Raw genomic sequence first — 15160 nt, 5'->3', positions numbered from 1 at the left:
AATCAAGACTGGAAGACAGTAGAAAATAATCCTGCAGGTATTTTGTTGCTCCCAGAGGCCAGTCAGTCGTGTAGGTACTAATGAAGGTATCACCCAGTCAAGGTGTCTGTTTTACAGCATGGCTCTTTCTGGGGTTTTTTACAGCCTGTACCTAGGTTCCTCCATCTGGCCATATACAAACAAAAAATACTTCCAAGTCTCAGATGGCCTTGCTCTGATGGCACCTCATGACTCTGGGACCTGGGAGCAATGCTGCTTCCAAGCTGTCACTTGGTTTTAGTCGAGGATGAAAAGCAGCTCTGCCTTTAGCACCAGGTAGGTAGCAGTAGGATTGTATGCGGTGGAGTAGCATCTCATTTAAATTTTTAAAATTAAAACACTTGAAAGATCTTACCTCTTGATTTACCTCCACCTTCTACCTCACGCTGTGAGCAGCACACAGATGAATGCATAGCCGTTACCATGCTGCTCTTTTTCTTGTGAAAATAGGCTTTAAACTCAGTGACTGTGCTGTGCTGAGAAATAGGGGAGGATTGTGAGTTCCAGACTCGTATCTTCTGCTGGGTTTTAAATAGCACTTTGCTTTTCATTGCCCTGATTTCAGAGAATACCATATCAGAGTTCCCCAGCTGCTAGTGCCAGGCTAAATCTTGAATAGTAATGTATTTTGATGGTATTAAGTTTAGTAGTTATATACGTAGGGGATTATCAAGTACAATGCTTAATGTAGGGATTCGGCTTAGGTGTAGATGTTCCAAATAGGTATTTGTGGTATGTTTAGTTTTGCACGACGAGTCCATAGGTAGTAAGTATAGTTAAAAGTACAGATATCTTGAATTGGAAACATGAGCTGTGAAACTACAGTCAGTTATTTTCCAATGTGGATGCTCAGTGCTATGCAACTCATTGAATTACATGGGAATGACACTCATTCCTGGTGCAGATACAGCACAGACATAGTCAGTAGGGTGCCTAACCAGGCACACAATGAGAAGTGCTAGCTGTGTGACTCAGCACAGATTGCAGCAAAATGGGTTATTGAAGGCCTGGGTAAGGGTACAGATCTGGAGATCTTCCTTCCGATGGCAGTTGTGCCGCGTCACCGCCTGTGTTGCCAGTCGATGGGCAATAGCTCAGCAGAGCTGCAGTATGGGGACAGATGGCTGATTTTAAATGCCATAAACATGTGGCAATAAAGGAGCATAATTATTCCACTTGCAAACCTATGGATCTCCATGTGTGATTAAAGAATGACTAACTAAAAGACTTAACCCAGAATGAGAGCTTGGATTTTGCTCAATCGGAGCAGATCAGCTGGCCGAGGCGTTGATGAGAGAACAGGAGGCTGACTCTCCCCCAGCCTGCCAGCTCTCTGCTCCTGGATGTGCCTTCTGCAAAATGGGCTGCTGCAATACCCGCTGTCTGCTCTTTCAGTCTGTTACCTGTCCTTGGCTGGAGTCATGCTCGCGGAGGATAATAAAATCTGGTGTGGCTGCCAGGGAGTGTAGTTTGAGCTGGATGGGGAGGATTTGCACTGAAGCAGTGAAAATCTGGAGTTAAAACATTGTTCGTGATGCAAATTAGAATGAATTGCTGCCACTGAGAGAAATCAATGACTAAATTTGCTTTTTTTTTTTTTCCTTGAAGGAAATAGGAGGGCTTTATAAACAGAAAGTAACTTAGACTGCAGCCTAAAGAACCCCAGAATTACAGTGTGCAGGTTAAGTACCTCTACACCTCAGTTGGTACCTTCGCATATATTACGATATCCTTGAGGAGGTGATCCCTCACCATTTCCCTGCCGTGCCTAGGGAATGAGGCCCTTCCTCACTATATTTTCCACCTGTGAGTAGCACACATATTACTTTCAGGACAAAGTGTAAGAAAATGTATGTACTGTACATTACACAAAGCATAAAGCTTTTCTTGGGTGTGGCACTCCACTACTTTAATAAATCTGTAAGTCATTTTAACAAAGCCAGCTTCAGAAACTGACATAAATGCTCTTTTCTTGAATAAAAGCTATGTCCATCTATATAAAGGATTTTTGAAAGCTTTATACATTTTGTGGAAATAGAATGAATTTATATCATAGGGAAGGAAAAAAAGAGTAACATGGTCAATGACATAACATGTGGGGTATTATCTATAGTGCATACATTGCTGGAAGCTTCAGGCATTGAGTAGACAGCTTGTTTTTAAAGCAGACCTAACAACACCTTGCAAACTACTTATTCTGATATATCTCCTTACAGATAATCATTCAAAGCCAATGGAAATTGATGGGGATGTTGAAATTCCTCCTAACAAAGCAACAGTCCTTCGGGGCCATGAATCAGAGGTGTTCATCTGTGCCTGGAACCCTGTCAGTGACCTGCTAGCATCCGGGTAAGGCCATGACTGAAACCAGCTGCTGCAATTAGCATAACATTTAGAGATGCAAGGACTTGCAGGTGTCTGCAAGAGACGGATGAGTGTTGGCTCCACTGTTTTTCCAGCCTGTGGTTGTTTTTCTTCAGCAACCCGGTACCTGTGTAGGGGTTAAGTAGTTATAAGGTGACGCAGAACGCAAAGCATTTGCACATTAAGATGTGCACTCTGTGGTCCTGAGTACACATGCATTTTTTAAAAGGTTTTTAAAATAACTGCAGGTAATTCCCAGAGTATTTGAGGTTCACGTGATCTGCTCCTGCTTAGTTAGCAGCTCAGACTGGGGTCTCAGAAAGTTTTTGGCATTCCAGTTATGTTTTGAAGCATGGAGTCTCAGCACAAACAGGAGTAGGTGTGTACAGCAAAGCTGTTGCGTGAGGACCTTACATCACTGCTGGTTGTATCAGAGGGGCGCTTTGGGCTGGACCTAGTGTTGGACAGTGAGCTGATCATGAGGGGACGTGCTTTGGTTTATTGCCATTGGAAAGGAGTCTAGTTTGGGTTCACCAGGACTGCCTGGCATCGACAACCAAAGCGTGGTAAGTGGGGCAAATCCTGGGATTGACTTAAGAAAAGCACTTTTGGTCCAAATAAAAATGCTAATGTAAACATACCACAGGAACTATATATGGACACTCTTGGACTCTCTGTTCCTACTTAAACTTAAACCTTAAAACAATAGCGAAATTTAAGAAGTCTTGCTGGGAACGTGGAAGAACGCTGATACAAGTTTTAGGAGGTAAATGGGTCTCCATCTCTCTAAGTTGCTTTAGCAGTACCAGAACACATTTCTTACAAGGAAGAAGAGAGTTCTTATTTTATTTCCAACTTTTTTTCAAGATCATCAGAATAATCTTGTCTGTGTTGACTTAATACATGAAAGCAAGGAGTTGGAGTGCAAATGGGAAAGAATAAATAGGAAAACTAAAGACCAGGTTGGATAAACAGCACAAGATCTCTAAGAGAGTGAAGACAGAAGTTTCCAAAGAATAAATTCAGATAACAAACTGGATTTTTAGAGAAGAGAACCTCTGTGAATATGCTTCATTTCCAGAATGTCCAGGCCTGATTGTACTCCGAGCATCTGTAACACTAGGTGTCTTCATATATTAAATTTAAATAGAAAATGTGATAGAATTATCTATTTAAACCCGTATATAAGGGTTTTGGATGAAAAACTTTGGGTTTCAGCTCCTTTTTTCCATAGGCTCAGTGGGTTTTCTGGTTTGTGGTAGGGTCCCTGGGTGATGATGCCATGGTACAGACAAGAGCAGTAATAGCAGGCACGCTCCAACAGCATGCGTTTGCTATATTTTCTGCTAAACGTATTCCTCTGCCCACTCAGTTTTCTGGTCTCTCAGGCAATGTTTCTTGGCAGTATTACTTATCCCTAGCAAATGATTGTTATTAAGAAGGGAAGTCCTGAACATTAAGGTCAGTCTGCAGTTACAGTAGACAAGTATAAAGCAGTTATTTCACACAGATTGCCCTCTTTAGATTGCCCGCTTCCCAGCACAGAGTTGAGTGAGCCATAAAATGAGATCTATTTAAAGTACAAATAAATAAAAATTGGGATTGACAGATGTAGAAGAACTGTAGCATATCAGATCTGTTAATCATCCTGGCCCAAATCTGGGAGGATGTTTTCAAGGAAAAATAAATGAATGAAGGGAACGCAAAGAATCTGTGAGGTACAGGAATGTTCCTGCCTACATGATGATTTGTAAACCAACGTGAAATGATCCTGAATGAACATGCTTCTGTACTACTCCTCTAACTCTTCACCATGCACCTGACTACCCATCCCAGTAATGAAGAAAGCCTCAAAAACTAAGAAGAGGTCAGTTAACCTCATTAAATTATTTTCATGGTTGTTTCTTACTAAAGATGAAAACCTAGAGAAGGTTTCATAAAAACTGGAAGAGCTTTCTGGTAGCGGAGACAAAATTCATTGGAATTTCATGGGCTGTCTTGAGATCAATAGCTCTCATTTAGGAACATTTAAAAGAAGGGACTGCATTTGTTGACACAATAGACCTCTTCTAGCCTAGACATCCTAAGCAATAAGCATTATAATAGTAAAGTTATCCATTATGGTATTTATTTGAATTCTGTGGAGAACAAACAGTCAGCAGGTTAGCACACACACAGTATTATCTGGAGGAAAATCGATGGGGAGAGAGGATACCATGCAGAATTGTTCTTTAGGGACACCCAGTGGCCTCTGAGATGAGAAGAAATGAAGATGGTGCTTTATTCTGGAGAATATCTGTGCCGCTGAAATTAGGCACCTACTCAAGTGTCTCTGCAGGTACCTACATCTCTTAACTCATTACCTAGGGAGTCTCTTAAGTATAGGTTCTCAGACCTCATCTGTTGACTTTAGCATTTGTAACTACTTCCTGGTATTGGACTCACCTCTCTGCCAGTGCTTTTGCCTACTGTAGTGCTTCGCTAGCACCTGAGGTTCGCAGTGCTAGCCTGTGTAGTTTAAACTGTGGACCATTAAATAAACCAGAATACGTGCTGCAGGGATGGAGGATTGTTTAGCTTTGCTACAGGGTGCTAAGCACTGGTAGGTGTGCCGCTGGGACAGTGAGGCTGAGGGGAGATCTAATTGCTCCCTAGACTACCTGCAAGGAGGTTGTGGAGAGGTAGGGGCTGACCCTTTCTCCCTGGTGACAAGTGATAGGACAAGAGGAAATGGCGTCAGGTTACTCCAGGGGAGGTTTAGATTGCATATTAGGAAAAAATTCTTTGCAAAAAGGGTTGTTAGGCATTGGAACAGCTGCCCAGGGAAGTGGTGGAGTCTCCCATCTGTAGAGGCATTTAAAAGATGGTTAGATGTAGTGCTGAGGGACACGGTTTAGTGGTGGTTGGCAGATTAGGGTGGTGGTTGGACTTGATTTAAAGAGTCCCTTCCAACCAAGACAATTCTATGATTTTGTATCTTACACAGCTTGAGGTAAACCTGGAGGATGATAATCAGAACCATTAGTCAGATGTCTGAGATAGAGGAGAACCGTCTCACTATCTCTTCAATTAAGCTTTACCCTTCAGTGTAATCAGTCTGTCTTAATAAGCTTTGCTACCGGTTTTGGAAGCAGAGAAATACATGCACTGTTAGTAAGTACAGTCCAGTGCTGTCTCTCGAGGGCTTAGTGGCAGTGGAATGAAAATGCAGATAACTCAGAGCTGGGGGCTTCTTGGTCAGCCTTCAGCGTGCTCACAAGCCACAGCGTGCGCGACGCCGTTAGCCGTCACCGCACGTGATTCCGGACGGAGCTGACATGACTGGAGTGGCACAGAACGGACAGAAGACCCTGAACTCGAAGGAGGAGAGCTGAGTGCCCAATTATGCCCCTGTGCAAAGAAACATCCAGGAGTCTGGTGTAATAATAATACAAGCTCCCATCCACATAGACTGTGTAGTATGGCACCAATTAAACGAGGGGGAGAAGTGCCCCGAGCTGTCCAGCACGCTGGGGTTCTGTTTGCCCCTCACAAATGAGGCTTCAGGAGGAAACACCCCAGTCAGTCTGACGTGCGAAGGCCGAATTGTTGGGTTCTGTAAGAGCCATATTGTGCTGCCCAGTTCGTGGCTTTGTGCTGCTTTCCCATCTGCCTGATCATACCCATCTGTTCTCTTCTTTAAAAATACGTATCAAAACCTATTAAATAAAGGAAATAACACATTTGTTCTGCTTACAAAATGCCGAGCACAATCAAATCTCAATTTGTGACAAAGTATTTTCTTCGAGCCTTGTTATACAGGCAATAAATTTTTCTAACAATTAGTGGCAGTTTAGACAGCAACCTGATGTAATCTTCCAAGCACTAAAAGAATAATGCAGGTTCACAACCTCATCTGAAGCAAGCTGTGCAAGGGCATTTGTTTGCAGAGTGAATTATCCAAAAATAGGTTTAGTGAGTACCCTGCTGATAGAAAGGGATTTTGATATTTGATGTCCCATTTATTTGGTTGCTATGACGTTTCAGGGTGTGAAGGCTAGCACAGAAATATATACTCTCAGGACTTTTCAAAAGGCCATTCAAAAAAGAAAGCAAACAGTGGAGAAGGGAATTTCTCTGATCAAAAACCCATAAAAAGTATATTCTGTCCTTCCTCCATCACCACATCGATAACCCTTCAAGTGGAGGATGGAGGAGGCTAGAGATACCAGTAAAGGCTACCAAAGGCATGGCTGTCAGCAGATGCTTGTGAGAAGAACGCTTAGATGTTATAAACAGAAATGTTACAATTGTAAAGTACATGCATACAGTGGGGATTAATGACCCTTTATGAAGGAAATCAGTGTTCCAAAGAAAATTATTGCATATAGTGTTTTGGACAGGTAAGGTTAAAAAAAAAATACATACACACACACACATATTTTTATATATATATATATGTATACATATATATGCTTGACTAAATAGTAAGATTTGGCCATTCCCAGACATAATTCCTATTTGGGTCTTAAAAGCCAATTATCCTTCTCTTCACAGTCTGATTTCTTCCACTAGATATCTTTCAATATGTAAGTTGCAATTTTACAACACGTAAATTGTTACAGATGGTTATGTTCCCTGTGTAGTGCAGAAACCCATTGCAGCGATGTCCACATTAGTAAACTAACCATGCCTGGGAATATTCCTAGGCACTGAGGCCAACTGGCACTGAAGGACCAGTGTCTGTGCTAGCAAACTGTCCTGGCTGCCAAACAGGCTGCACATCGGGAATTGTCTCTGGACCATTACAACCACGGAGCCATGCCCAGGAGCTATTCAGAGAGAACATCAGGGCCCTAAGCAAGCGTGCTAATTAAAACAGGACAGAGTCTGGACAGGGAATAACCTCTCGGTTTGCTAGGATAGGTGATCATGGTCCAGTGACCCAGAGTGTTCCTGAATGTGCTTGAATTTCCCAGCATGGAAGTGGATGGACTGTGAATGTCAAGGTTGCCAGAGCCTTGAACTCCAAAAGCTTTGCTAGTTGCATTTAGGATGCTCTGTCCGCACGTTCAGCTGCCGCTTCCAAGAGCGTGCTCTGTTCTGCTACATCCAGCCGTGCCCTTCAAGTAATTCTCATGGCCGTGAAGCAGAAGGACCTGGCCTCATTCCCAGTACCTAGCAGTAGGGTTTTTTTGCTTACCTTCACTGATCTATACCAGTCTCTTTCACACAGGGGAACTTTGTCTCTTGCAGAGTGCTCTGTGCACCTTCGCTCTTCCCTAGTCAGCAAAATAAAGAGCTGTAAAAATGGTTGTCTGTAAGGTCTTTCAGTTCTGGCTGTGTCTCTCAGAAGCAAGAAAGGATGTTTCTAGGCCATCTCCTGTCATCATCTCTGGGGTTTATATAATGCTTTGATGTATTCCTCATACCAGTGGTTTGAGCTCCATTGTGAATTACCTTTCTGAACAATCCTTTTGACTTGCCAGGCCGAGGGTGGTGATTTTACACACCACCCCTCTACTCAGTGCCAGGTGTTAATTCTGCACCCTGTGAGCGCTTATTCCTCAGCAGGTGATCTCACTGGGGACGGTTCCTCATTGCATCAGAGCCATTAATGCAAAATCGTCGCTGTTAGGTGAGCTCTACTAGAACAACCTGTTGCCAGTAGCAGTGTTGCAGAAGCACCAGGACAGGTATCTCCCTCTGGCTACCTGCAAGGCACTTCCTGCTACTGACTGCCTCGGAGGTGTGAGTGCTTGCTTTAAGGGACCTGCTTTTTTTTATTAAGGAAAAGTTGGGAGTATAAATTATGAGGAAGGGTTTCATTCCCTTTATGCTTTTAGTAATTTATTTTAAAATGAAAATAATTTAAAAATCCAAACAAAATTCTCAGTATCAATGTTGCATATCAAAATAACAGTGATTGTAGGGCTTGCAGCCGAAGATGGGATGTGCCAAGGGTCAGCAATGGTCTTGCAGTTTTCTTTACACGACTGCAGCTTGGTGTAATCTCTGCTGACAGGGATTTCATATGTCACAAACGAAATTGTGCAAACGTTCGTCCACCTTGATTCATGGTTATACAGGGGCTGGAGAGCATGACATAAAATTCTTTCAGAACTAAGCCTGCCTAAAATTTGGCAGAGCTCTACCATAGCGCAGAGCTGTATACCTGTTACTCAGATGTTCGTGACTTCCATGTTGGAACGAGCTGCTTTATCATGCAGATGGAAATGCTTCTGTGGGCTAAGGAGATTAAATATATTTCTGAATTGTGCTTGAACTGTAGTCCCCTAATAAGGCAGGGTTCACTGAATCATTCAGCAGAAATCAGAATACTTTCCAGAGCCAAGATTACTCCTTTTTATTTTCCCCAGCAACAAAAGGGAAGACATACAAATACCCCTGCAGCACACTGGTAGGCTTATAAAGGCTCTCTGCGGGGACACATAATAGCTTATGTAGCCTTGGGAAGAAGAAAATGGAAAAACAAAAATAAAATACTGGAAAATAAGATTGCCCGACCATTGCCAGAAAACTGACTAAATAAAACTGTTGAAAAACAAAACATAACCCTTTTAGAACTAGCAAATGGGATATTGTGTTTGATGGCCAAGTGGCTGAGTGCGGCATTCACAGGGTCCAATAACAAACTGGGTTATTACAATGAGGGCAGGACTGGCCCAGAGTCCTACATAGCGGAGAAGCCAGCGCTGAAGGAATGCCCTACTTAGCATGTTAACCAATAGCCCAAGCCTGTGAAAGACTTAGGTTCTTGTTACTGTAAATTATCACAACTGAAAAGTTCCTTACCTTCCAAGCAGCATGATTAACTTCCTTCATTTTCTAGCCAACACGTACAAAACTGTTGCTTGGTCTACCAGACCTCTAAAGAAATGAGGAGCTATGTCACAGCTACAGCTCTGTATGGCGGCAAAAAACTACCCTTGTTGGAATTATTTCTTAATCACTGAAGTGACAGGTTTGTGCCAAACATTAAATAATGGCTGCACAGCAGGAGCTCGTGGTTAGCCTGGAGAAACCCAGGCCAGCCATCGCATCTCGGGTTGACACAGGGGGTTAAGAGGAGACGGGGTGCATTCCCCAGGCGTGCCGTGACCCCACAGAGCTCAGGGCCACTTGTGCAGGCAGAGGGGTTTCTGCTTTTCAGTTCTACTGTTGTTTGTGTAAAATGTGGCTGAACTGTTAGTAAAATAATACACAAGGGTCAGTCAGGTTCAGTACTTGGTTGGACAAGATTTGCGCTCGAAGACGTGCCAAGTGTTTAAAATCTGCTACTTTTAATACTTTTAGTCTAAATAATTAAAATGCTTTATTTGTAGACCACAAGAAAAATCAATATTCTCTTGTGATGGATTTGCTTTACAGGGAAACCTGGCTTATCAAAGCAAAAATGGATCTCAGGTTTTTAGTCTTCAAAGAAAGACTTCTCCTTGTTAGCACATAGCAAAGGGGGTTCTAGTCATTAAAAAAGGGAAAAGCTAAGCATCAGGTATATCAGCAATGAAATTTCATCTGGACTGTGTGAATTCTCAGAAGGATGAGAGGTCATAATTCTGCTACAATATTCTACTTACTGTATGTAAATGAAAAATACCCTCTGGACAAAAAAAGCAATCCAGGGTACTTTGATTGTTTTAGTGGATGTTGTTATTGATTGTTTTTTTTAAAAAAAAAAAGCTGCGCTGGAATGGGGGGACTGAGAGACAAATCCCAATAAGCCAGTAAGCATTATATCTTCCACCCTGCTGAAAATTGATTTCTGACCTCAAAGATGTTTTTCACTGGAAGAAATATTTATGCAAAGTGAAAATACATATATTATTTACAAGCAGCTTATGAGAAACTCTTCGCTTCTTCCTCACAACTTCTTCTAGACAAAATCAGGGTTTCAGCCTGCAAAAAACCAGAAAATATTTGGTCTACAAAATAGATTGCAGTCCTGATGCTGTCTCTGTCTTGCTCTGTTGTATCAGAGCATGTATTTTTTTTGACACCATGAGCTAAACAGCCAAGCTACAGACAGAAAAGGACCCTATAGGCATGGGGTTTATAAAATAAAATTAAGATGAGATTTTAAAATTAATATAAATTACCTGTCTACTTTCCTAATCTTTAGGTTCTGTACGTTGATTTCAAGCTGAGAGACAAACATCTTTCAGAGGCTATGTTCTGGTCTGTCCTGAACAGAAGTACCTGATGAAAAAGCCATGAATTAAAGGCAGCCTTAATTTCCCCTCCTGCTCCTGCCATAGCTGTCAGAGGAACCTGGGCAGGACCAGGGAGTGGGTATCTCTGCATTGGGATCTCCACAGTGTCATGTGGGTAACTCCAGCTTCCATGAGACTCTCGGTTATGGTCATGTCAGCTTCATGTGCCAAGTACAAAATGTAGAGAGCAAGCAAATGTCCTTTAGGTAATCTTTTTCTGCATAAAGCAAATGCTATGGATTCAGATGGTATCTATAATTTAAATATGTGTTAGCATATTTTAAAAACTACAGGGAGTGCAGGAACAGCAGAATTGGGTCGAAAGATTACATTTTAAAGACTGTGATGCTCTCTCAGTGGAAACAGGAATAGAGGTTTTTACTTGGTTTTCCTGGGTTGACACCAGGAGCGGATTTCATCCCTTCACAATTGTTTTTATAGATCTGGAGACTCAACGGCCAGAATATGGAATCTCAATGAAAACAGCAACAGCGGTTCCACTCAGCTAGTTTTGAGGCACTGCATAAGAGAAGGAGGACACGATGTCCCCAGCAATAAGGATGTGACTTCACTGGACTGGAATGTAAGTTAACTTCTAAGACTGTGTATGGTTTTTAACTGTCTAAATTTAATTCAGAGGCAATTACAGCTGCTGCTCCTTATCTTTTGTATCTGAGGTGACCTGAGCTCTGTCCTAACCTACTGACCTCTTGTTTCAAATACTCATAATAGACTGAACTTTCCCCTGTATGCTATAATTTTCCAGGACTGTTGCCATCTTCAAGCTTAATAATGATTTATTTCTCTCTGTTTTAGGTGCATGGGTAAAAATAAACTTAGTTAAATATAAGAATTAAGATAAAACAAGCGATCTGTGTAGTAATGAAGCCGATTAATAGTGTATTTGCATCTCATAGTAACTTTGTTTTGGCATCTGAGGAGATACAAACACCAGCGAAGGTTTTTCTGAGGTTGGACTGTTGAGACCCCTCTCTCAGATATCTGATTTACACCGTGCATAGCAAAGCATGCTCACAATCTTGGCTTTATCTTGGTAGGAGCTCCTGTAGTCGTTCTCTTACCCGCCGTCTCGGTGGGTGAGAGTCACCTACCCACCTTCTGAGTGGGACCATCTGGCCTGATGCCTTTTTTACTTTCATCCTGTAAACTATTCTATCTTAGATAATATGGCCCTGCACAGAGAGACTGGAGTGAGCAGAGAGGACAGGTATTGTGAAGAAACCCCAGCGTCTTTGGGCAGCTTTAGGGCTGCTTCGTGTCTCCTTCCTGCTACTGAGCATTTTAAAAGGAACCCAGGAGACCTTGCAGGAACCTCCATTAATTTTGAGATCATTTGCACTCTGTCTGTTTTGCTAATATTACTGTAGACAGAGTTACCACGTTAAGTCTTGTTTTTGTGGGAAAACAGTTTAAAAAACAGGTACCAGAAAGCATTCTGAGCAGTTACAGAGAGTCTCACTTGCTTGCCAGAGACCGAGATTCGATTAATCTTTACTGCAGCATTATTGTCCTTGGGGTGTACTAGGTGCTTTGCAAAAGTAAAAGGTAAGGGCACAGCTTCCCCCCTGTGTGTCTTCTGTCTGACACAATGGAAAACGTTGGTGAATAGCACAGAAAGGAGAGGTAGGTTGACAAAGCAAATAAAGGTGTAAAACCCAAGGATGTTCATTACTTGTTTCCTGTGGCTATCACGGCAAAGAAAAATCATTGGGAAAAACTGAACTGAGTAGCAGGAAAAGAGTAATTGAAAGAGGAAAACATGCAAAGGTGCAGAACAGTCAGGAGAAAAGTTGTCCAAACCATATAGGCCACCCCGTAGTATTTCCTGTAGTAGTTCCTTACTGTTCTAGACTTCACTGATCACTGATACTGTGCATGCATTATGCTGGTACCTAATGTAAGGAAATGTTCCTAATTTAAGCACCTGAAGTACTTCCAATTTATTCCAAGTTGTAGGAATGTGAATTACCACCAAAAAATTTGGATAAATTGTACACCTGGTCCCTGAGCTTTCCTACCCTTTCTTCTTTTTGCTCTTGGCATCAGTGCTCCAGATAAGTGTATATCACAGTGAAGTTGGCTTAGGTTTTGATATTTTTCCCTCTACGTCATTATATGTATGAGTTAAATCTACAGTTGCTCTGACTCACTGTTTCGGAGGGTTGGAGTGGGCATATGTTTTAAAGAATTATTTTATGCCTTGTCCTGATTTTCTATTCATGATGCTAGAATTGCCATCTGCCTTTATAGTTTATTTGGAACCACAATATTAATCATTTCGCTGTGAAATTTTCACACTGGTGATATTAAATCAATTCTTCTCTGGTTTCTGTGATTTCTGTTATAAGAAGAAAGGCCTAGAGGCCTTACTCAGATCATGTCCTTTGGTACCAAGGGTTGGATTCATCTCCCTTAGTTTTAACCATCTGAACTAGTCACCTAGACTTCCTCTAAATCAGCAGTAACAGACACGTGCCTTCATAGCTGATCGATCTAGTCAGAGTCTTAAGCAAGTGGAATCACAAATTCCACTCCAGAGGTGGCTGATGCTGTTAGTTACAGAGGGAGACTAGCTTACTCTCTTAAACTAACTACAAACTCCTGGATGTCTAGAGGTAAATGGCATAAATCTCACTCCTAATCCAGGTGCTGGAATGTTTAAAGACTAAACGGCCGGCTCCAGCAGTACTCAGCTCACTAGGTTGCAAAGTCAAGTTCCTTTTTAGTTATGCTAATTTTGGCCCAATAACTCTAGCATTGCTGGCTTCACAGGAGGTAGCCTTCAGGGGAGGACTCCTTCCAGCAGAATACACGTAATTTACTTATTACCATGGGTTTTTTCTACTAATTGGAGCCCATGAATCCAGCTTTTCTGAGGCTATCGTTCATCCATCCATCCATCCATCCATCCATCCATCCATCCATCCATCCATCCATCCATGAGGGTGCTCTGCCCCTGAGCATGTGGGAGTGCATGTTTAGACAAGAAGGCAGCAGCTTCCTTGCAATAGATAGCATTTGAGATGTTGACCAGGAGTGTAGGTGGCGTTGCTGCTTAGGTCCTTCTGTCATATATAGGTGCCTAAATTTCACTGAAGTGGGGTTCAGTTAGCATTTAGATGATCTGTTGATGTTTTATGGGCTCTTTATGCCTAACAGGTAGTATCTGTTTGTTATCTGGAAGAATTCAATAAAATTTGTTATATCTTGTTTTCTTTTTTACTAATCCTTTCCATTAAATTATTCTTATCTGATGGTGCAGCCCAGCATTTCACGGTATGTTAGAGGGTTTTAGTTCCTCTTTGCTGACTACACTACTAAACCTTGAGTTTAAATCATAATCTAATCTGTCTCACTGTATGGACTCAGATTTCCCATAAATCACAATGAATAAATATTAAAAAACCCTTAAAATCACAATGAATAAACCATTAAAAGGCGAGATTTTATCCACTTTCATCAACCTTTGCCATTTATATGTATCCCAACAGAGTGATGGAACACTATTGGCTACCGGCTCATATGATGGTTTTGCAAGAATATGGACAGAAGATGGTAAGTCAAACAACATTTATTGTTCTTAAGCATCAATCAGCAGTGAACTGTAAGTTGCCTAATTTGTAAACAAATTGTAATATTAAGCTTTTCTCTATTCCAGGTAACCTTGCAAGCACCTTAGGTCAACATAAAGGTCCAATATTTGCCCTCAAATGGAACAAAAAGGGGAATTACATTTTAAGTGCTGGTGTTGATAAAGTGAGTTTTCAAAATACATTATTCAAATGTATAAGTGAGTTTGTGCTGATGAATTCCCTAAGTTTATATTCTCCTCCTCCAGGCATCCCAGAGAGTTTACCCTTTTTGAGATGTTCTGGTGTGCGTTGATTACATCTTTGAGGCTGCATGAATGTGTGCTATTTCAATGTAAAAGGTTTTATTTAAAGATAACTCCACTTGCTCCTGTGTAATGTTGATCTTAAGTGTTTCTTAGTTAAGGAAAAAAACCTGCTTCCACTGCTTACATTTACAGTTTTATCAGCTAACTATTTCCAGGAAGGAAGTGACCTTAAGGATACTTGACCTTTTAGCTCATCTAATTATTGAAACACTTGTATTCGTATTAAATACATTCGGCTTCCTATGCAAATATATTCCAGTACTCAACTCAGAATCGAGCAAAACATGGTGATTTCAGCTGAATGCAGGTGACTGCTGATGCTGAGCACAAATCCATTGAAACCAAAACTGCAGCATTCCTTTCATCTTGCCTTGCTTTTGGTGTCTAAAAATGCAACGTGTGTGTCACCCTTGGCTTCCTTTATAAAAGACAGAGGGAAAAACAGCACTTCCAGGTGATGAGTCACACAGCCTGTGTTACCATGAGGGGCACTCTCAGTGCCCTGGCTCTCCCACCTGACAGAAGGAGCCTGGGGAATCACAGAGTCACAGAAAGTTAGGAGTTAGAAGGGACCTCAAAAGATCATCTAGTCCAAAAGTAGAAAACTAGCTCAGGCCTGTCCCTC

General features: G+C 41.7%; 1 protein-coding gene across 1 annotated transcript in view; it reads left to right on the top strand.

Moving 5' to 3' along the window:
- Positions 1 to 15160, top strand: part of TBL1X (transducin beta like 1 X-linked) — a gene marked incomplete at its 5' end in the record, with an annotated part of 53997 nt that overhangs the window by 24861 nt on the left and 13976 nt on the right. The window contains 4 exons of the mRNA XM_084279466.1: positions 2256 to 2388; positions 11058 to 11199; positions 14129 to 14192; positions 14296 to 14393. Coding sequence (XP_084135592.1) covers positions 2256 to 2388; positions 11058 to 11199; positions 14129 to 14192; positions 14296 to 14393 — 437 coding nt within the window. The remainder of the gene's footprint in view (positions 1 to 2255; positions 2389 to 11057; positions 11200 to 14128; positions 14193 to 14295; positions 14394 to 15160) is intronic.

The sequence above is a fragment of the Gallinula chloropus genome, assembly GCF_964237585.1.
Source record: "Gallinula chloropus genome assembly, chromosome: 1".
Classification (NCBI taxonomy): domain Eukaryota; kingdom Metazoa; phylum Chordata; class Aves; order Gruiformes; family Rallidae; genus Gallinula; species Gallinula chloropus.
The sequence above is the reverse complement of the archived record's forward strand: the minus strand, read 5'-3'. Positions and strand labels throughout refer to the sequence as shown.